This window comes from Protopterus annectens, chromosome 2.part0 (genome assembly GCF_019279795.1).
Source record: "Protopterus annectens isolate FY-2018-M chromosome 2.part0, PAN1.0, whole genome shotgun sequence".
In the NCBI taxonomy this organism is placed as follows: domain Eukaryota; kingdom Metazoa; phylum Chordata; order Ceratodontiformes; family Protopteridae; genus Protopterus; species Protopterus annectens.
In genome coordinates this window covers 25,492,398-25,514,897 of record NC_056728.1, presented here as the reverse complement: position 1 = coordinate 25,514,897, position 22,500 = coordinate 25,492,398, and the positions used below count along the sequence as shown (strand labels likewise).

Below are 22,500 nucleotides of genomic sequence, written 5' to 3'. Positions count from 1 at the left end.
ATACCTGTATTTCTCATTAGAAGGTGGATTTGGTCTCCCGGAGCAGAGCTGACTTTGGTTCCACTGTTCTGAAAAGTCTGTTTCACTGAGCCACCCAGGGTGTTAGGTGCTAGGGACGCTGTCCCAAACAGAAAGAATGAAAGTGAGATAGACAACTTAACATTAAGAAGTTATGTACCTACCATAACGTTCCATGTTAGTTGTCTTCATCTCGCCTTCTTTCTTTCGTCCCTCCCTCCGCCCCTCCCGTCCTAGTGGATTGAGAGGAGTTCCTTTTTTCACTGGCTGAGTATTCTTTTATTATTATTCTTCTGGCCAGGTCTTCCTAACCTATTCTAGATATTAGAATGCATGGAACAACCAGTTTTTTGATAATTGGTTTCTCTCTTATGTCTGGATTAGCTATTTCAAACGAGATCTGGGTAGCTTTCTCCAGGCATCATGGGATAAGGGGTAGCCTCGAGCCTGTAAACAGCTCTCGAGCTACTGAAGATGGTCGAATCGGCTCCGATCCCAAACAGCAAGAAAGAAGGCAAGATGAAGACAACTAACATGGAACGTTATGGTAGGTACATAACTTCTTATTCTGGATGGTCAGATGTCTGCGGTATAATTCTCAGCTTTTATGTATGATTCTATTGCACTGATGATTTTAGTGGCATATGTTTAGCTAAGATAAGTATGCTAAAATAACCGTTTTCTAAGTTGATAGTGTACATGAAATATATTTTTTTCCATTGGTAACTAGATAACTGTTTTTCTTTTCCTGTGTTAATGTTGAGATTAGTTGAGGTGAGGCAGTATTCTATCTGTAGTTTTATTTGTTTTCATGGTTCATGTTTTCTATGAAGTTTTGTTAATGAGGAGCCGTCTGTGTAAGTAGATAGTCATTCATGTGGTAGATCATGTGGAAAGAGAAACTGTTGATGCATGTTTTTTGGTAGATGACAAATAGCAGCTACCTTGGGAGCTTGAGAAAAATGAACCTCAAGAAAAATTAGAGTTGCGTGTGACTTAATTTCTTTTTATCATTATCCACAGAGGTAGGCCCAGCTTCTATGATAGTTGGGAACCTGGTTGCTGGAAAACGTATTGCACATGCATCTGGAAGAGATGTGGCTCAAATGGAGGACAATGACCAGGTAGGACAATGCAAATCAATATGTAGAAGGTACCATGTTTAGCTTCTAAAGGTTATTTGATACCATACTGTAAGTGTCATAACTATTAGGAAGTTCTTTGTAGTCATGAGCCCTTGTTAATGTTTAAGTTGTGTCATAATAATTTTAATCTCCTTTTTTCTTTAAATCGGAGTATTAAATTGTTTCTATGAAATTGATGCGTTACTGAGTTCATCTGATTTGATGAACAGCTAAACAAATACCCAGCTTCATAGCAGTATAGTTTTCATCTGATGGGCCCTTTGAGTAGTCGCACTGTTTATTTTTTTTAAATTCCCCCATGCCTGCAGTCTGGTCACTCACAGTGATCTCAGCCCCATTCATCCTTTTAGGATAACAACTGTGTTTGTAGCATGGCTCTGCGTAGGCATTTATTAGGGGATTATTCCTTTGCAGCTCTAATGTCCCCCTTGTATACCATTTAAGTGTTCAAAAGAGAGTAATGCAGTAGGTGCAACCTAGGGCTCTCACCTACTTCTATGTATAATGTAGCCCTCCACCTCCAATGAAGATTGATTAGTGGGAGACATGGCATACAAAATACTTTCCTGCTGTGTGCCGAGCAAACCAGTCCTCTTCACCCATCCGTCTCTCACTTGCTCCTTCAGTACCTAGTTTGATGGAGTCATAGCCAACCCTCTGTCCTCCTGTGATACAGAGGTAGCTAGTCCTGCAGTTTAATGTACTGCCATTTAACTATTTGTTACCTTGACAGGAGTACTGTCTAATAGCTGACATGCATTGCTTTGTAGTTTAAGTTGCTTTTGCATTGGTGTAGTTTACTGCTTTAGGTTTCTTGGTTTCATTTGTGCGTGCACTGCAATGGGTCATATTCTCCCGATTTCACTTTCTGGCATTTAATGAAATTATCGAAATGTTCTTTTTATATTTTTGTGAAGAACATTATGCATTTTTTATTGCTGCCAACATCATTTGCTTAAGCACATTCATTCATTTGAGATAAGAAACTAAACAAAAGGAAATCATGCTTAGCAACATCTCATGTTATTACTATCTCTCTGTCCAGAGAGCAGGACCAAAAAGCTGTGCAGGTGGCACTGGTCCTGAAGTGTCTGTAGTAACTTTTTTGACATTAGCTTTTCCAATGCTTCCTTTAAAGGTTCACACATCTGTTAGCTAGTCCTTGGGTATGTAACCCCCACTTTCTACTGTAAGTCTTCATTTGAACAGTTTCTAAAATAGGTTTTACCCCTTTGACCTACAAGAAAGGCATTTTTTTTCCACCATGGGATCTAAGTAATGTTCCAGAAAAACTGACCCTATCCCTTTGAAACAGGTGCTTCTGCCATCTCCCTGCAGGTTTTGTCCTGGAAAGTGCTATTCTTGCTGGCTGTCATTTCTGCCTGAAAGATTTCAAATTACACACTTTGAACAAGGAACCTTTTTAGTTTCACACCAAGATATGGTGGCCCTCCACACTAACCCCCCCTTCTTCATGCCAAAGGTTATGACAGAGTTGTTCCCAAATTAAGCCGGTCCGTTGTTTGTGTTTTTTTTTCCAAACCTTCAAAACAAACGGGAGAGATTCTTACATTACTTGGATGTTCAGAGATGGCTAAGGTAGTAACTACATAGGACAAAATTGTTTAGGACAGACCAATTTGTGTCCTGAGTTAGGGCTAGGAGGGAAAAATGCTCATTAAGCATACACACTTAAACTGGTTTGCACATTGCATTTGTTACTGCTGTTCTGCTTATGCCAAAGCGATTCCAGGGAATGTCAGAGTGCTTTCTCCTAGAGCCACTGCATTTATTGCAGGGAAAGTCAGATCCTATTCTACTAGAGCCATGCACTTATTCCAGGGAATGTCAGATCCTATTCCACTAGAGCCGCTGCATGTATTCCAGGGTGTGTCGAATCCTGTTCTGTTAGAGCTATTCCAGCAATCACAGCATTCATCAGAGGAGTATCTTCACCCAGTGTATCTTAGAATCAGCCACCTGGATCCCAGTCTTTATATTCTCAAGACATTGCAATTTGCAGTGGCTTCTAGGCCCGGGGTAGGATTTCCCTCTTGCTGCCCTGCAGGGCATGTTGCACTGAATTGTTTTCCTTACTGCCAAACACTCATTTGAGAATTTTCCCAAGAGCGTTGACCACAATAGTGAATAGAATGATGAACATGGTCCAGTTGTGTTAGGAGATTGGATAAATGTAAATGCTTGAGTGCATCCACTGTTGAATTTTGTGTCCTTCTACATTTTCCTTTGATCTTTGAGGTGGGTACCAGTTTTTCCCCTTTCACTTCCATCTCATCTCCCTAGTGAGCTCCCCCTTCTCGACTTTATACTTCCCAGACGGGGAGATTGGGGACCTCTGATACAGTGGATGCCCCCCTCCCAGTCCATTTAGGCTTTTGTGCTGTGGTCATCTGTCATGGCATTGTCAGAGCAAGAAAGAGGTGAAGATGTCATTGGGTGGTCTTTCTCTCATGCCACCCATGCACTTCCATTCTACTAGTGGGAGGGAGCTGAATGAGCTCATGATAGAAGCACTGGAAATTGGGCCAGCTGTTGGGCTACCTGAGGGCAGAATATCCCAGCCGTGATGACTGAACTGTGAATGTACTCGAACATCTGCATTTTTGAAAAGTTCTAACATAATTGCACTTTTTAATCTTGTAGGCTTCTTCAAAAACAAAAATCACCAGAACTCGCGATGAAGAGCTTTCCATACATACAACTTATCTAGATTTGATAATTCCCTACTCTGGCATCGTAAATAAGATGACTTAGCTAAACGTCAGCTACAGTGTAGTTCACTGAATCTGTGAAGTGAAACACATTTTGATCAGAACTGATACCATTCCAGAAAACAAATGTCTCACCCTAAACACAAAAGTTGTAGTGTAGTCATCTTTGATAAAACTAGTGTTTAGCTACGAGGTGCTCGAACGTCTGAAATAAGTTTTCGTTTGTGTTTTAACCTTCTTGAGTTGGTCTTGGTATTTCTGTACAGTGTTATGCAAATGGAATTCAACACTAGTGACACTGTGATCTACAATTTAAGATCTTGCATAGACAGCGAGTTGCCCTTAAATCAGCATATGTCCAATATTGCCAGAAGATTGTTCTCCTTCTGTCACTTCTGTTTTGGCTTCATTTGCCACATCATAGAATACAGGGATCCATTAACATGTGTAGCTGTAAGCAAATCTTCCCAATTCGATAGGCCCAAAGTGTTTTATAACCAGAAGAACCCAAGACTTAAATAACTGAGAGTGACTACAAAACTCTGTCCTTGTTTACTGTGGCCTGTATAATCCTACAGGGTGAGCTGTCTGTTGCCACTTATTGTGCAGAAGAACCATATATCCAGTGCCTCTGCAGAAGAATCCATATAGCCAATTGCTAACCCCATTGCATCTCCCTTTCTTCAGAAGCCCAGACATTAGAACACTGTCCACCATCTGCAGGTCTTTTTGATTCCATCGCACAGCAAGGCCTTGATTTGTAAGACTTTATGAAGCTGGTGAAGAGCTATTTCTAGTGTGCAGATCTCTCAGCAGGCCAAAACCCAGCCTGTCCTCCACCTTGAGTATACAGCCCTTAAGACCTTCCTCTCAGACAGTCTCTAATTCTGCTTTTGAAGATGAGGCAGAATTGGTCTACACTTCTCAAATGGCCTGTCTTCTTGGATGTGGCTTGTGAGGCAAGACATTTTCTCAGTTTCGCCTCTTGAGGACATTTGTGGTGTCATTCGGTTTCTTGAGGGAACACTTCAGATTTGGGGTCTAATGGAATGTATGAGACTGAGCAAGAGAACTGGGACTGCTAGGCCTGGATCAGCCAAAACTTACAGCTGTACCACCAGTGTTTTGAAATCTTTGAAGATGTTTTACATCAGCAGAATTCCTGGAAATTCCCACCTCCATGTTCCCAAAAAATGTTAACTGATTCTACAGGGTCCAGCAGATGTTTCCGTACCTTTACAAGAATCCTATAGTGGATCCAGCTGTAGTTTCCATTGATGCTGCCAGGGGCTCTAAGTTGATTTCAGGCCATTGCACTCTCACAGGCAATAGAATAAGGTATTGTACCAGTGTGAGAAGAAAGTCTTACACACGTGCTTACCTCTCACATTCAGGGCTATGAATTATCAGACCTGCGTAGCTCAATAACAAGGATAACTCCTGAAGCAGATTGGAAGAGCAGGCTTCAGGGAGCACTGATGAGACCCTGACGATGCAACTTTCCTTATTGGCTTGTACAGCTCAGAAGGTGGGCAGACGCATTATAAAGTGTGCGAGTATGATGCAGTGAGTTGAACATCAAGGGCAGCGGCAACAGGATCCATCATATGGAGTCTCTCTTGTTTGGATTCGACCTCTGTAATGTCACAATGAGCTCCTTTATGCGCACACAAGCTGGCATCTCCTATTTGGGCCTTCCATACAGAATATTTCCAAAAAGTTAGCAGTGAAGGTGAGATAATGTAGCTCCGTCAAACAAGCCCTCCATTGTTCCCATTCCCAGATACAAAGTTATCCTCTTAAGTAGTGGCCATTCTACTGCTGTCTGACCACTGGTCTGCAGGACAAGCAGGAGAGCGCCTTTGAGAAGTAATTGTAGTAGGACAAGAAAAAATCATGTAGGTTTTCAGAAAACATGTCACAAAAGCTATTTGCGGAGTCTTGACATTTGAGGGCATCACTCCCCTCCTCCCCACCCAGCTAAAATTTGGTTTCAGCTGACCCTTCCAAGGGAAAGATTTCAGACAGTTGGATGCAGAGTGTTAGCTTTGCAGGTTACAGAATAGAATTCAAGATCACCTCTTCTTTTAATGGGATATTTGCCATCCCAAAGGATCAGGTAGAATTGGTCTTGCTGTTCCTTGATTAGCTGCTGGCCCAGGGGGCAGTAGAGATTGTCCCACTGAAGGAGCAAAAGGAGCTTTTATTCTGTACTTCCTGGTCCTCCGAAATGGTGAACCATGGAAATCTGTAGTAGAATTCTCAGAATTTAATCTCTTTTAAAGGTACCCTGCACTCCCTGATCACCTTTCTGATGCCTTGACCCTTTTTGCTTGCTTTAGATTTCAAAGATGTCTGCATGCATGTCCCAGTATGCGAAGAGCACAAGAAATTCCTCATGTTCAGGACATGGGTCTTCCATTTCCAGTTTATATCATTGTCCTTTGGACTTCCCAGTGCTCCTAGAGTCTTCAGAAGGTGTTGCACCCTCAGTGGAAGCATTCTTGTGAACCAGAGTGGTCATGCTTCAATGACTGAGGTAGTGCAGTGAAACCTCCCATTCACTTGCAGCTGTTTCTAGAATTTGCAGCCCTCCTTGAATCTTCCCATGTCCTGCTTGACCTCCAGCACTTCCATGGTCTTTCTAGGGGCAAGTCTAGAATATGCTTAGCCTGGAATTTCACGTCACTGACATAGTGCTCCTTCTGGAGGTCTTTTTCTGTAAGAGTCCCAATGGCAACCATGACAGCTAGGGAATATCATTTTAGAGAAAGTGATAGTATATAGGACAAAGTATTTGTCAAGTTGCCCTTTCGCTGGTATAATCTGTCTAGAAATTGTAGTTCATCTGATGCTACAATGCCAGCTGCCACCAGAAACCATAATAATTTCGTGGAGCGCTCTCTCTCCCAGTTTTGCGTCTCGTACATACAACAAATGTCTGGAGTGGGGCATGCATGGTAGCTCAGTTGTTAAGATTTGTTTCTTATTGTAGTCTGGAGTTTAGTCCTGGTATTAGGTCACCACCTGTATGGAGTTTACATGTTTTCCCCATGTCTTGTGGGTTTTCTTTCAGTACTTGAAGCTTTCTCACAACATGCTGTTATATTAGTTACTTTAAAGTGTTGATATGTTTTATTCACTTTTGTGGCCTTGGTTGTGGTTGAAACAGCTCCATGATCAGTTTCACATGCCTAGTTAGCAAACTGAGTAAATTTAAAAAAAGAAAATTGAAGGTGGGGATGCTGTAACACACTGTGCAAGATGCTTTGTTCTAATATTAAACAGTGTTTTTTAGGCCTGTGACACTACATAACACTCTTTTTCTTGAGTTTACCTTGTGTGGTATTCGTTTTCCTCCTTAGAATGTGCTGTGACTGACTTGTGCTTGAGTTTCTAAAGGTATTCTGTTTTCTTGCAGTTTCTGTACCTTGCTGAAGTTTTGCAATGGCGGGCTCAGACCACTCCTGATCACCCTCTATTTCTCTTGGTGAATGCAAAGGTAAGTAGCTAGCAGCATGTTTTGTTTTTATTTCATTTTAACATGGGATTGTGCGAATTTGGTTTTCATGTCAAAACAAATGTGTTAACTTTAACCCCCCCCCCCCCAAAGTACAATGTGTATAAACTTAAAATTGTGGCTTGAAAGAAGAGTTGTGGGCCCCTCCTAAGCCAAAAATGGCATAGGAATTATAAATTAAGAAAATTTGTTGTCGGATACAGTTTTACACTTCTGCATTGTTTACTGAATGGTCATACTGTTTGTTACATTTTTCTTCTGAAGGTATTTATTGCCTCCATCTTTCTTGTACCTTCTAGTTTTCTTGGCATGCTGTTGTACATTTCCTGGGGTAGTGGACTGATCCATAATGGTACAAGAGAGTTAAACAGTAGCATATTCACAGATGTTAGAAATCTTAAATGAAGTAGATGTATGGTGCATGGGCATGTACAAACTAACAATTGAGCTTAATTGTGTAAACATGTTTGCAAATGTAAAAATGTGCGATCACAAATAAATGGTGCACAGACAATTTGGTATATAAACAGCTGTTCCAACAGTTTTTTAATGCTTTCCAGTATGCCAGATCTGTTTAGCAAGGTATAATAATTACTAACTCAACAGACTAGAGCATTACGTCAAGTAAAAGTAATTTAAATTAGAGGAGCTGTGAAGGTATAAGCTTGATTTTTTAAAGAGGTTTTTATGCATGCAAGTTAGGATGGGTTAACTGAGGAGTTAAGTTGGTGTTAACTGGATGAAACCTTATCAGTATTTACTAGAAGTGAAGAAGGGGTGTGAGTTACTTGGCTGGGGAAGAAAGTGAAGGCATCTTGTGTTATATTGTGTAAAGTAGGAGAAAATAGATGTGCCTTCCATCCAGTCTCTTAGTTGCAGTGTCAGTGTTCCTGACCTCCGGAGTGTGTTCATCCTAGGACCTGGGAGCAAACATTGAAAGTGCGCACACATGCCACTAGGGTATTTTGTGGTCTGTAGAGAAGATGAAGGGACCTCATGGGTTTGATGCTGAAGATCGTATGGTGAAATCTAGAATGTAGTTTAGAACCAGGTTGGGTAGAGATTTGTGTGCTCTAGAATTTTATGTATGATAAGTAGGTCTGCCCTTTTCTTGAGTGATAGACAATATCCGTATGATGGAGTGGAAGATATAATGACTAAGCTACTAATCAGGAGGAGGACAGGCAAGAAATGTGGGAATTGTAGTGAGAGAGAGGCTTCAGAAGGCAGTGAAGAATATCATCAGAATTAATGACAGACTTATGGCAATCGGGCTTCGGTGTAATGATAGGGCAGTATTCATAATCTCAGTCTGTGCCCCACATTAGGGATGTGATAGTGAGGAAAAGTGCATTCAGACAGCAGTTGCAGGAACTACTAGATAAAGCAGGACACCATGAATTGGTTTAGATATTGGCTGAGTTGAATGCACATACCGGGAAAGACAGAACAGGATATGAGGACTGCCTGGGTACACATGGGTGGGGCAACATGAATAAAGGAGGAGAAGCCATTCTAGACTTCTGACAAATGGCTTGATAGTAGCCAACACATGGTTCAGAAAGAGACGGTCACAAAATTGCGTACAAGAATGGCCAACATGCAACTCAGGTAGACTTCCTCCTAGTAAGAAAAGGGCACTGGGGTAGAATCAATAATTGCAAAGTCATCCCCAGTGAGACAGTCAGTCCATATCATAAACCACTGGCTGCCACAGTGAGCTGCAAGCCATGGTCAGAGAAGGCTCTAAGGTCAACGGACACCAAGCTGAAGACCTGGAAGTTGACTGGAGAAGAGAGTACAACAGGTCAAGGAATTTATCAGGGCTCTGACACCCCCAGAAAAGGAGAAAATAGGTGGAGTTGAAAAATAGCAGCATATTAAAACTGCATTTGTGAGGACTACAGAACAGATATGTCCCTGAGCCAGTTTTGGAGGTAAGGTAGAATAAGGAAAGCTAGTGTTGGAATGCAGAAGTCATCAAAAGAAAGGAGTGCAGGAAAAAGTGGGAGATAGAAAAGACAGACCAGACTAAGAAAAGGATACTGGTTGGCTAACAAAGAAGCTAAGAAAGGGGTTGCAATAGCAAGGAACAGGGCATCAGAGGCACTCTACCAACTTCTGGAAAGCAATTCAGGTGGCACAAGGAAACTATATCAGGTTGCAAAATAAAGACAAAGATAAAGAAGTTCATAAGAAACCCTTCATAAGTGATGCCAGCAACAACCTCACCAGTCCACAGGATATCAAAGGCAGATGGAAGGAGCATTTCCAGCAGCTTCTGAATTAAGAAAAATCCACAGAAGCTGTACTGCCCCAGACATAGCTTACAATGAGATAAAAAGAGAAGCCCACCCTAGAAGTAAGAATAGCATTAAGGAAAATTAAGTCAGAGAAAGCATCAGGCTAAGATGAGATCACAGCAAACATAAAGATGCTGGGTGAAATAGCAGAGAAATTGCTCATGAGGGTACTCATAGCAGTGTGGAGAGAGAGAGAGACATCATAGATGACTGGAAAATAAGCATACTTATGCCAGTGTACAGGAACAAAGGAGACATCCACAACTGTAGGCGCACACAGAGGTATCAAACTCCTGTCACATTGCATGAAAGTTCTGGAGAGGATGGTTGCTAAACGGATATATAGAGTAGTAGAAAGTAAACTGGAAGATGAACATTTTGGATTCAGATCAGGATGCAGCACAACTGACCTGATGTTTGCAGTGAGATATATGGTTGAGAAGAAGCTAGAGATGAGGAAAGAGTCCAACTGGGCATTGCAAGACTTGGAGAAAGCATATGACAAGGTCCCAGGAAAGCTGATTTTGGCAGTACTGCAGTGGTTTGAAGTCCCAGAAACATTGGTAGAATTAGTGAAGGCTATGTACAAGGACCCAGTGACTCAAGTACAAACAATGCTCCGTCTCATAGAGGGGTTCCCAGTGTTAGTAGGTGTGTACCAGGTTTCAGCTCTGAGCCCATTGCTGTCCATACAGGTGATGGACTACATTAGCCAACAGGTTGGAGGGTCAGATCAACAAAGTTGTTGTATGCAGATGATGTGGCATTACAGGCAGACTCTGAGCTAGAACTTCAGCAAAGGATAGGGGAATGGAATGCAAAACTGAAGGCACATTGGATGATACTGAGCACAGGTAAGGCAGTGGTAATGGCAGCAAATTGGGGAAATCAGAAGAAGCTGAGAACTGAAATAGAAGAGAAAATAGTGGAACAGGTTAACAGCTTCAAGTATCTGGGAGGGATGGTTGAGGAGAAGGGAAATCTGAATGAAGAGGTCAAAGCTAGATTCAGAGGAGTTGCAGCCAGTTGGCATAGAGTCTCAGGTGTAGCGAATGATAGAAGAATGCCAAAGAAGCTGAAAAGTAAGGTGTACAAGACAGTGGTGTGATCAGTGCTACTGTATGGTACAGTAATCTGGGCAGTAAAGGCAGAGCAGATGAGGAAGTTAGAGGTGATGGAAATTAAGTGCCTGTGAAGGATAGTAGGATGCACACTGTAGGGCAGATGAAGAAATGGAGACATAAGAGCAGAATCCAGAGTAGCTCCAATTGCAGAAAAGATCAAAGAGAACTGATTAAGGTGGTTCGGAAATGTGCAGAAAAGCAGGAGGCAATCTGGTGAAGATGATTTGGGACAGACAGGAAGAAGGTAAAATAAAACAAGAGTATCCAGCAAAGAGGTGGATGGTTTGTGTGTGAGAAGATCTGATGTAGTGAGGCAGGAGTGTCGAAGAAGGTAGGAGTGTGACAGAACCACAACAAACTGAATGACCAGGTTACCAATTTTTAATAATCGTACTCAGTAAACAATCTACTGCCTCAGCTCAAAAAGCCTTCCAGGAGTAAAATCTTTAGAAAAAGCCTTCTTATATACAAAAATCCCTCCCCCTACTGTACAATTAAACAATAAAACAATTAAGTTAAACAAAGTACTTCCAGTTACACTCAACTTTAAGTCCTCTGGGGACAATGTTAAAGTGAATAGACTCTCTATGTAACAATGTCCATTTTATATTAAAAGTAAACAATTCTGCGTTTGTTTTCTAAAATTGTCCCCTTGAGGCTATTTGGACTACATCCATGATGATATTTAAAATGTCTTGCTAAGGGGCTTTCAAGTTTAACGTTCTTGATGTCTCTCAAGTGCTCTTGCAATCAAGGTTTAAAAACCCACTTAGTCTGTCCAATATAAAATAAGCCACAACCACATTTTAAAGCATAAATTACACTTTGTGTCTGAAAACAGTATCTACCGGGTGTATATCACAACATCGAACGTGCAAAATCTTGAAGGCAAAACATCGAACACACAACATTGAAGAGCAGAATATCGAAATGGAGTAGAAACGACTAGGGGGAATGTAGTTGAGAAAAACTTGCTGGATGCAAAGGGGCAGGACCCCCTACACCCCTTGCCACTTAAATATGCCACTTTGGAGATTGCAGTTCAGTCCACTACAGTGCGGAAACAGAGATTTCTGTTTCCTACACTGTAGCGTGATCTCGGAGTTGGTATATTTAAGTAGTGGGGGTGCAGTGGGTATTGCCCCCCTGCCTACACCCTTCATGTTGCATGTCACCGTTGGGAACTTCCATTGGAACTGTTACGATGTTTTGGTGTTTCGATGTCTGTTCGATGCTATGTTGTTCGAGATTTTGTACTTTCAATTAGGTGATATAAACCCTATCTACCAGTGGGTTTAAATGGAACTCCATTTATTTTATCAAATGACTGCACAATATAATTACAAACTAATACATTTGTTACAGGGAAAGGTGCTCATAGTAACAAGTTGCTTTACTAAAGTATCTACCGGTTGTTCAAATGTACTATGAACTACAATATCCTTAATATTTCGTCCCCTCTGATAAGAGAACATTGGGGCTTTTTCAATTACTTTCTGCAAGTCCTTATACTTCAATAAAAAGTCCCAGTAATACAATATAACTTTAATTTCTTCACTCAGAATATTGTAGGTAGTATCTATAAACAATTTTTTGTCATCCTCATTTCTAGAACTTTTATATAGCTTAGTACCTACTATCTTAAATTTCTTATCCATCTTTTTTTGAACACACTCCAATGCTGCTTCTATTAAATCTTTAATGTTAAGTTGTCATTCTTGCCTTCATTCTTGCTGGATGGGTTCGAGCCGATCCTCGGCTCTGACTCTGCCTATACTATAGCTCAAGAGCTATTTTTACCAACTCGAGGCAGCCCTATATCCCACAATACCATGCGGTAACTCCCCAGATCTCGCCGCGAGGTTGCCTTTTTTACCGGCTCAGGTCAGTAAAGGATTTTTTCAACAAGTTTCTAATTTTTTGAGGTAGTTTATTAGGTTTTTTTTCCCTACTTTTGTTCCCTATCAATATTATACTTAATAGTGTTTGTTTCATAAGCCCTACCCACTCCTATAGTTAACTTTTATAATCAGGCCTACAGGCTTTAGTTTTTCTGTTTACTCACCTCTGTGTGTGTGTGTTGTTTTTTTAGTCAGCCCCCTCATCTCCCCCTTGTGTGTAAGGGGGTGAGTGTGTGTGCTGATTGAGTGACTGTCTTGGGGCAATGTCCAAAGACGTTAAGGTCTCGGGATTCAAGAAGTGTGACTCATGCTGTCAGAAAATGTCTCTGACAGACGGTCACACTTCTTGTGTATATTGCTTGGGGCCTTTACACCTGCAGGACTCTTGTTCCGTTTGTCACGGATTTAGTTCAGGAGTCCTGCAGGAAAGGCGTAACAAGCTTATTCTAAGGGGCTTTTTTAAAGCCTGATGACTCCCCGTCCAAGTCTGGCTCGGGGAAGTCATCGAAAACCACCAAACCCTAGGCTCCAGCTTCTGAGCCGAGGGCTGGTGTTGCCGAGACGGCTCCGACCTCAGTTCCGGCTGGCTCCGAGGCAAGCAAAGTGGGTTCCGCTTCGAAACCATCATCGGAGCCAACCCCAGCGCGCAAGCACTCTAGGTCCCCTTCCTTAGAGTCCGTTACATCGGCTCCGAGGTCCCCCCTCCTATCGGAGCGGAGTCATAGGACTCATTCATCGAGGTCTTCCAGGCTCTCCGATCACAACATCGAGAGGGTGGTCAGTAGACTCATAAAATCTCAGGCGCTGGCCCAAATGCTTCAGAGCCCATCTCACTAGACTGTGGCTCCTTCGATACAGTTATCCATTCAGCCGGAGTTTGTCGGAACCGTGACCTTGCCCATGTCGGAGCCGATACCCCCTCCTTCGGCTCCGGTGTCGTCGGCTCCGACCTCTTTATTGGTTCCGTCCATGGAGAGGTCCGGGCGCCGGGACTCCATTGTCAGCTCCGAGGGGGCGAGTGGCATCGGACCCTTGTCCGACCCCGCTCTCCCTCTTGGAGCTTCGGCTCTGGTTAGTTCGGCCCCGACATCATTCTCGGAGCCTTCTCTGTCAGTTCCGGGGGGGCGGTTCCGGCCTCTTCGGAGCCGGGGCTACCTTTGGTGTCTGATGGGTGAGCCTTCGAGGTGATGAGGAGTGTGCTGGACCCAGTGTCCACTCCAAGGTTAATTTCTACGGCTCCTTCCTCTGTAGTGCCTGTTACGGTCTCTGGCCACCCTCCTATACCCGACAGCAGAGATCCAAAGCGTAAGGTACCCACTTTGGGTGTCTCCTCCTCTTTCGAGGGTTCCCCTGAAGTTTCAGGGGAACCCCCTATTAAAAGAAAGTGCAAGAGGAAGCGCATAGACTCCCCCGTGTCTGTCACGTCGGACACCGACTTGGATGAGTCGGAGGGTTCCCCCAGATCCCCCTCTGAGGGATGTCTCCTTTTTAGACATCCTGGAGATCCTAAGACAGAGGGGAAGTTGGTCCACTCTCAAACCTTCCGACGACGAGTCGGTTTACCTTGACGCCTTTGGATCTCGCCCTTCCACCTCCTGGGTGTCTCCCCCTTTCGACCCACTAATGGAGGTAGTGGCTAGAAAGGCGTGGGCAGCTCCTGATTCAATGGAACCTACCCCTAGGAGGCCTTCTAAATTTATTTCTGCACCAGATGACAAATCCTTTCTCACCAAAGGCGTTTCAGTTGATGCTATGGTGGTAGCAGCAGCCACTAAGAAGGAATTAGCTGATCCTTCTGTACCTGTTCATCCTCCTAACAAAGAGTCCAGGACCATGGACAGGTACGGCAAGCGGACCTTTGCTTCAGTGACATTTTCTGTGCGATCGCTGAACTATTTGTCATTTCACCCGCCTTCAAAGAGACTTGCTCACAGAGCTGGGTGAAATGGTACAGGATCCTTCTGCTGCGGGGTTTAAGGACAAAATAAACTCTCAACTGGCTACCCTGAACTCCATTGTTAACTCCTCCATGCGGCTAATCTCTTATGCAGCCGATGGAGCGAGTAGGGCCGCTGGCACAGGCGTTGCGTTGAGACGCCACGCTTGGATGCGACTCTAACTTTGCCGACCCCTTCAAGGCGTCCTTCACCAACACCCCCTTTGACGGTTCGGAATTGTTGTGGCCTCAGGTGAAGAATACCCTCACCAGATGCCGGCAAGATGGTAAGACTCTCTCTCTGCAGTGGGAGTCAGTTTTCCCACGCCTTCTAGACCTTATCCTAAAGGACAGAGGGGTGAAAAGATGTGGTTCCGCAAGCCACAGGGAGTCGTGCCTGCCGCACGTGGTGAATTTCCCCCTAGAGGCAGAGGGGGGAATAATAACAGACGCCGCCCCAGGAGCAGAGGGGGTCCACAAAACCAGGGTTCCAGGGAATCTTTCCCTGACCAACCCTTTCAGCATCCCTGAGAAGCTGCCCGACTGTTCGCCTTCGGAGGCAGTCGGGGGAAGATTATCTCTGTACCCGGAAGCCTGGCAATCCATCACTCAAGACACATGGGTAGAGAAGATCATATCCGAGGGTTACAACCGCCAAAACCCCTACCAGACGTACCACCCGCACAAAGGGGTCAGGCTCAGCTAGAAATAAAAAAGCTGTTAAACAAAAGAGTCATCCAGGCAGTCCCAGCAGATCAGCTAGGATCTGGAATCTACTCCAGATTCTTTTTGGTACCAAAAAAGACAGGAGATTGGAGACCCATTTTGGACCTCAGCAGGTTAAACAACTATGTATTAAAGACAAAATTTCGGATGGTAACACTGCAGTCCATTCTACCCTTTTTGGGCAGAGACAACTGGATGTGCTCGTTAGACCTCCAGGATGCGTACTACCACATAAAAATACACAGGCGCTCCAGGAGGTTCCTCTGCTTCTGGCTGGGAGTCAGTCATTTTCAATTCAGGGCCCTGCCCTTTGGTCTCACCACAGCCCCCCCGGGTGTTCACTAAATGTTTGGCAGTGGTCACGGCTCACCTGAGACCAAAAGGATTCCAGGTGTTTCCATACTTAGACGACTGGCTCATTTCCGCTACCACCAAACAGGATCTCATAATGGCCAGGGATTATACTATCCATCTTTGCAACAGCCTGGGTATTTCTATAAATTTTGCAAAGTCCTCTTTGTCGCCTTGTCAATGTATAAACTTTATAGGCGCCGTATTAAACACCACAGAAATGTCTGCAACATTACCACCTCAGAGAGTGACAGACATAAGGCGGAATGTTCAGCTTCTGTTTCAGCCCAGCAGAGTCAAAGTCAAGCTAGTATTGAAAGTGTTGGGCTTCATGGATTCTTCTACTTCCATTAGCCCGCTTCCACATGAGACTCCTTCAGTGGATGCTGTTTTCTCAGTGGTCCTTTCAGCAGCTGCCAATGACCCACAACATTTTGATAACACCATCTTGCAAGAAACATCTCTCCTGGTGGATGGTTTCCCCTCAGCTTTTTCAGGGCAGACCCTTTGTTCTCCCCCCCCCCCCCTCCAGTTGCCACTGTCACAACGGATGCCTCCCTGATCGGGTGGGGGGGACATTATCAAGGCAGGACAGTCCAGGGCACTTGGCAACAGTCAGAATGTCACCTGCACATAAATGTCCTGGAGATGAGGGCGGTGCTTTTGACGTTGCAGGCCCTTCAGAGCTCTCTTCCCACGGGGACTATAGCAGTTCAAATGGACAATATGTCTGTGGTGTGGTACATAAACAAGCAGGGCGGAACAAGGTCCTACCCCCTCTGTCGAGAAGCACTCAGACTTTGGCAATGGACGATTTCATCTCAATGGTTTCTGATAGCAATGCACATCCCCGGGAAGTCCAACGTCATAGCAGACAGATTGAGCAGAACTATCCTCATGCCTCACGAGTGGTCTGTAAATCAAGCGGTAGTAGACGGAATTTTTCGGAAGTGGGGCCAGCCTTGCTGCGACCTTTTCGCAACTCCTCAAAACAGCAAGTGCCTCGACGACTTCACACTTTTTCCTCTACCAGGCCAGCCCCTCAGAGATGCTCTTGTTCACGTTTGGCCCCGGGGTCTTCTTTATGCCTTTCCTCCCTTTCCATTGATCCCGCAACTAATTCAGAAAGCAACCGCATTGAGATCCAAAATGATCCTCATTGCCCCCGACAAGTTTGGTTCCCGTTCCTGCACAAATACCTACTGGAACAGCCTTGGCATCTGGAACCCCTTCCGGATCTGTTGACCCACCTCACGGGCAAGCTGCATCAGTCTCTACATTCCATCAACCTCACAGCTTGGTTGCTCCACTTCCAGCCATAGCCAGGCTTCCCCTTATTTCTCCTCCTGTTCTTGATATCATTCTGGCTTCCCATAAGTCCAATACTAGGAAGACTTATGCGAGTAAATGGAAGCGTTTTTCACACTGGGCACAAACTAGAACCTTAGATCCTTTCCATGCACCCATTCATGAGGTTCTAGACTTTCTGATGGAGCTTTTTCATTCGGGGTCATCATCGGCCACTATCAGGGTACAATTAGCGGCCATTGCTAATTTTCATGTTGGACTCTCAGAAGCAAATATTATGTCCCACAAACTCTGTAAAGCCTTTCTCAAGGGCATTTTGTTGCTCAGACCTCCAGTCAAAGATCCACCCCCACAATGGGATTTGAATTTAGTTCTAACTTCACTAATTCTACCCCCTTTTGAACTGGCAGCTTCTTGCTCCCTCAAACTTCTTTCTTGGAAAACGCTGTTTTTAGTAGCTATAACATCTGCCAGAAGGGTATCGGACCTTCAAGCCTTGTCTGTCAGTCCTCCCTATTTGTTTTTTCATAAAGATAGGGTATCTCTCAGAACAAACCCTTCCTTCCTACCAAAAGTGTTATCGGAAGCAAATCTAAACCACTCCATTGATTTGCCCGTCTTTTTCCCAGACTTATACCAACAGGGCTGAACAAAAATTACATTCATTAGATGTTCATCGCCAATTACGGTATTACCTAGGCAGGACAAAACAATTCAGAAAGTCAGACCAGCTCTTCCTCTCTTAGGCTGCAGGCAAGAAAGTGCTTCCAGTATCGAAAGTTACTCTCTCCAGATGGCTGACATCTATTATTACCTTGATCTATGAGTTGAGCACAGGCAACTACCCTCCAGGCCTAAAGCTCATTCAACCAGGGCACTATCAACTTCAATGGCTAAGCAAGGTTACCACTAGATGCCATTTGTGCAGCAGCTACATGGGCGTCCAAACATACCTTTATTGCCCATTACAAGCTTGATCTAGCCTCCAGAAATAGAGCTGATTTTGGTTCCACTGTACTCAGGAGTCTGTTCCATTGAGCCACCCAGGACTAAGATGCTAGGGACGCTGTCCCATCCAGCAAGAATGAAGGCGAGAATGACAACTTAACATTAAGAAGTTATGTACCTACCATAACGTTCCATGTTAGTTGTCTTCTTCTTCTTCTTTCTCCCTCCTGCCCCCTAGCCTGGATAGACTCGAGGTTCTGAGTCCTTCCATTTCTGGAGATACAATATGTTGCGTCTTTCATGGTATCCTTAGTGTTACTAGCATGTAATCTGTACTCGTAAAAGAGGATTATAATATTATTATTATAATATTACTTTTTATGCTATGTCTTAGCTTCCAAATGAGATCTGGGGAGTTAGCGCATAGTATTGTGGGATATAGGGCTGCCTCGAGCCGGTAAAAATAGCTCTTGAGCTATAGTATAGGCAGAGTCGGAGCCGAGGATTGGCTCCGAACCCATCCAGCAAGAAAGAAGGCGAGAAGAAGACAACTAACATAGAACGTTATGGTAAGACATAACTTCTTATTATAACCCATTTTAAGAAGCATATTAGCAGTTTTAACCCATTCTTCTCTCAAAACATCTTTATCATTACATAAATGAGAAATGTGTAAAAATTCTCCATGAGAAAGTGCTCTAATTGTATGAGGTGGGTGGCAACTATTTGCATTCAAAAATTGATCAACTTCATCAGATTTCCTATTCACTCCAGTTTTTAGAAGTCCATTACAATGTAAACCATCAAATGTAATGCCAAATCTATTTATTTGTATATCTTCTATAAAATGTTTAACATTTTCCAAACCTCCTTAACAAAGAGAAACCAAGTCATGTAAAAATCTAGAATATCCGACAACCGATTTACAGAAAAATTAGTGTTCATGCAACTATTCCCTTTCGAACAAACCCATAAATAGGTTGGCGTACATTGGGGTAAACAGAGCCCCCACAGCCATACCTTGAAGTTGCTGATATATAATCTTATTAAACTCAAAACAATTGTGTTAAACTAAAATGCACCAAGTCCATAATATAACAAGCCATCAGACTATCTCCCAGAGAAAAGTTTAATGCCTCCATTTCAAAATGATGTAATATGTTTGTCTCTAGTCTTTTCACATCTATGGTGACCCAGTACATGTTACTTTCCCATTGAATGTGTGATATTTTGTGAAGAAAATCAAAAGAATCTTTTATATAAGATGGCAACCTAACTACATCATCTAATAAATACTTATGCAAAAGCAATCCAATGTTATGTAAAAAGTACTGACAAGCTGAAACAATGGGTCTACCAGGTGGATGATGCATATTTTATGGATCTTGAGGAGGCAATAAAAATGAGCCATTCTACCTTCCTCAGTATAAAGCTTTTTTTCAACATATATTTTAGAAAAATATCCAAGTCTAAACCCTTTATTTAATAAATGTTGGTATTGATCTAACTCTTCTTTATAATCTTGTATGTTCATAACTTTATAAACCTCTATATCATTCAATAGCTCATAATGCATATTTACATATTGTGAAACATGCATCACAACAATCTTGTTACCCTTATCTGAGGGTTTAATGATTAATTTTCTTTGATTTCCAAATTCCTTCAAGGCTTGCCATTAATTTCTAGTTAACTTATAATGTACTTCACTTTTATTCACCTTAAAATCCAAAAACACTCTTTCTATCCCATAAGTAATCCTAGCATGAAACTTTTGTATGTCTTCATGTCTGAAAGGGGGTGTAAAACTATTTTTGTTATACAGTAATCAGCTGTATGCAAGTAACAATATACATTATATTCATTTTCCATATTCGAAGCACATGAAAAAATGCATCATTTAATACATCATCTGCTTCTAACTCAGTCAATACTGTCTTCAATTATCTGATGACTATTTTCTACATCAGGCATGTGGCATTGAATCGAGAAAGATGGCGACAGTTAACATGGTACCCCGACCCCATGTAGAAAAATGGGGAAAAGGGGGGGGGGGGTTGCTGATGATGATTCAGACTAGGGGTAAGGGGATGCCTTTTCCAGTTGTTTTACTGATTAGGAGGGAAGAAGAGAGCTAGAGGGAGTTAGAGATTGTTAGATACCCAGATATTTGTATGCTAAGATGGACCGTCTCTTGGATTTTTTTTTTTTTTTTGAAGATGAGGAATGGGAATTTCCTTAGTTGGACTAATTTGCTTGGCCAGTATTCCTGCCAGAGTACTCTGCAGAATTTTTTTTCAAAAGTCTTGACAACTCATTACACTCCCAAAACATGTTCTTGGTTATTTTTTTCTTCCCCATCACACCACCAACATTTGCAACCCACCTGCAGAAAAATTCTTTGTAATCTACTTTGGGTATAAAGGTATCTATGCAAACATTTCCAGGCAAAAATCTTAAATCTTCTAACTTTGGTGCATATTTGGAAGCCATACATATGCTTCCCATTGTTTCTTAGTGAATTGCTTATCTAATCTGTCTTCCCAATCTTTTCTGACCTCTTCTGATTGATTCCTGTAGTTATTGTGGAATATTTTATATGCTGTAGTAATTATCCATTTTTTAACAGCAGCTTCTGTTCTAGATTCAACTGAAAACTCATCCACTTCAGGTCTTTCATTTAAGATTCCCATATCCTTTTTTCTTTGTCTGTACTCTGGCAGCAATCCCTGACAGGGAAGGCAGTCACTAGCCTGTACTTCAAATGTCATTTTGGCCTTTTCCCATTCTATTAGCTTTTCTTTAATTATGTGTTCCCAGTACCTTGGTTCCTTTGACTTCTTCTAGTAAATTCCAGCCCATCTTGTCTGTTCTGTGTATCCCTAATTGCAGTCATCCCTATCAGCAGAATCCCCTTTATCCATTCCCATGTTGGCTATCTCGCTTGACTGTTGCCATCTTCCCCTCCCAAGTAAAACCCTTCAGCTTTTTATTGCTGTCCACAACTTCTCCTCTGATAAAAATGTTTGACCTGTGTATAAAACTACATTTTACTGCTTGTGTCTTACTATATCTATACCCATAGGCAAGACCTTCCAGTTTCTCATTTTTTGTATTATCTTTTGTTTTAGTCTCTTCCCACATATTATCTGGCATAACCAAATACTTTTTAATCCAAACTCCTAAGTACTTCATGGTATTGTGTCTCCATAAATATGAGTATTGCTGGAGCAGTTCATGTGTGGATATATAGTTTATAGCTGTAGCCTTTGTTTTATATTCATTAATTTTATATCCTGAAAAAAAAGAAACAGTAACTGTGCCACAATATTCCACTGCACTGATGTCCTTTTCTGATTCTGTCAGTCACAAAATACTGCAAGTATAGCCAACTTTTCTTGAACACCATACCAATTATATCCTTGAATTTCTGAGTCTCTTATTTTCTTTTAGTGGTTCTTAAAATAAAGCAAATAACAAAGGGGAAGAGAACACCCCTGCCTGTTTCCTGTGTTCTGGAATAACTTAAAAGAGAGGAATCCTAACAGTATGAGTTTTGTCTGCAATCCCTCTTGTATCCTTCTAATTAAACTTATTGTGTCAGGAAATCCAAATGTTTCCATTGCTCTACTCATGAAATCGTAGATTGCTCTGGTGAATGCTTTCTCTGCATTAAGACCCACCAATAACAGCAATATTTTCTTAGATTCTTCTTCTCTCTAGATCACCATTGTTCAATTACTGCTGTCAAACGTTTACTTCACCTTCACAAAACCATATTGTTCCATATCTTAGTTTTGGCATTATCTTTGCCATTTCTTTTAGCCTTTATAGACATAAGCACTTTATAGGTTCATAGGTAGATTCGTAGGTAGGTACTAGGCTATTGGCTCTAGGGCCTATACAAGCCTAGCCAAAAAGGTACCCTGGCTTTTGCCACCCAAGAAAATTATTTTCCTGTGCCCCTGTCGAGCAGAGCCACAGAAGTGATCCCCGAGGTGAATTTCCTATTACCCATCCAATCATCAAGATTTTTCTTGAGTGCTAATGAGGAGCTCTGTTTGACATAGATAGGTAGTCTGTTCCAGAGTATGGGAAGTCTCTGGGACAGTAATCTATCCCTTCAGCATGTTCTGTTTATTGTGGTGACAAGGTATAGGTCCCTAGAGCGTGTAGCTCGTAGGGATTGGGATTTCTTTAAGTGGAGCATGTCCAACAGCTCTGGGTTTGACATAGCTTTGTATGTTAGGCAGAGATTGCCTCTGTGTAGGCGATATGCGATGGAGTAAAGCTGGAGTTTTTTGAGACAGTCTTCGTAGGGCATCTGTTTGAGGCCAGTAATCTTTGTGAGGTATTTCTGCGGCCATTCCAGGTGTTGTAGATGGCTTGTGAGGTACATACCAAAAGGGGCATTATACTCTCTAATGGGTCTAATGAGTGATGAGTAGAGGGGAACAATTACCTCTTTTTTTTCTGGATAAGAAACCT

The 22,500-nt window shown here is 42.5% G+C and overlaps 1 protein-coding gene across 1 annotated transcript in view; it reads left to right on the top strand.

Moving 5' to 3' along the window:
• LOC122793692 (disco-interacting protein 2 homolog A-like) overlaps positions 1-22,500 on the top strand; it is a 2,141,448-nt gene that overhangs the window by 1,755,058 nt on the left and 363,890 nt on the right. The window contains exons 23-24 of the mRNA XM_044061912.1: positions 1,042-1,142; positions 7,317-7,397. Of these exons, the coding sequence (XP_043917847.1) occupies positions 1,042-1,142; positions 7,317-7,397 (182 nt within the window). The remainder of the gene's footprint in view (positions 1-1,041; positions 1,143-7,316; positions 7,398-22,500) is intronic.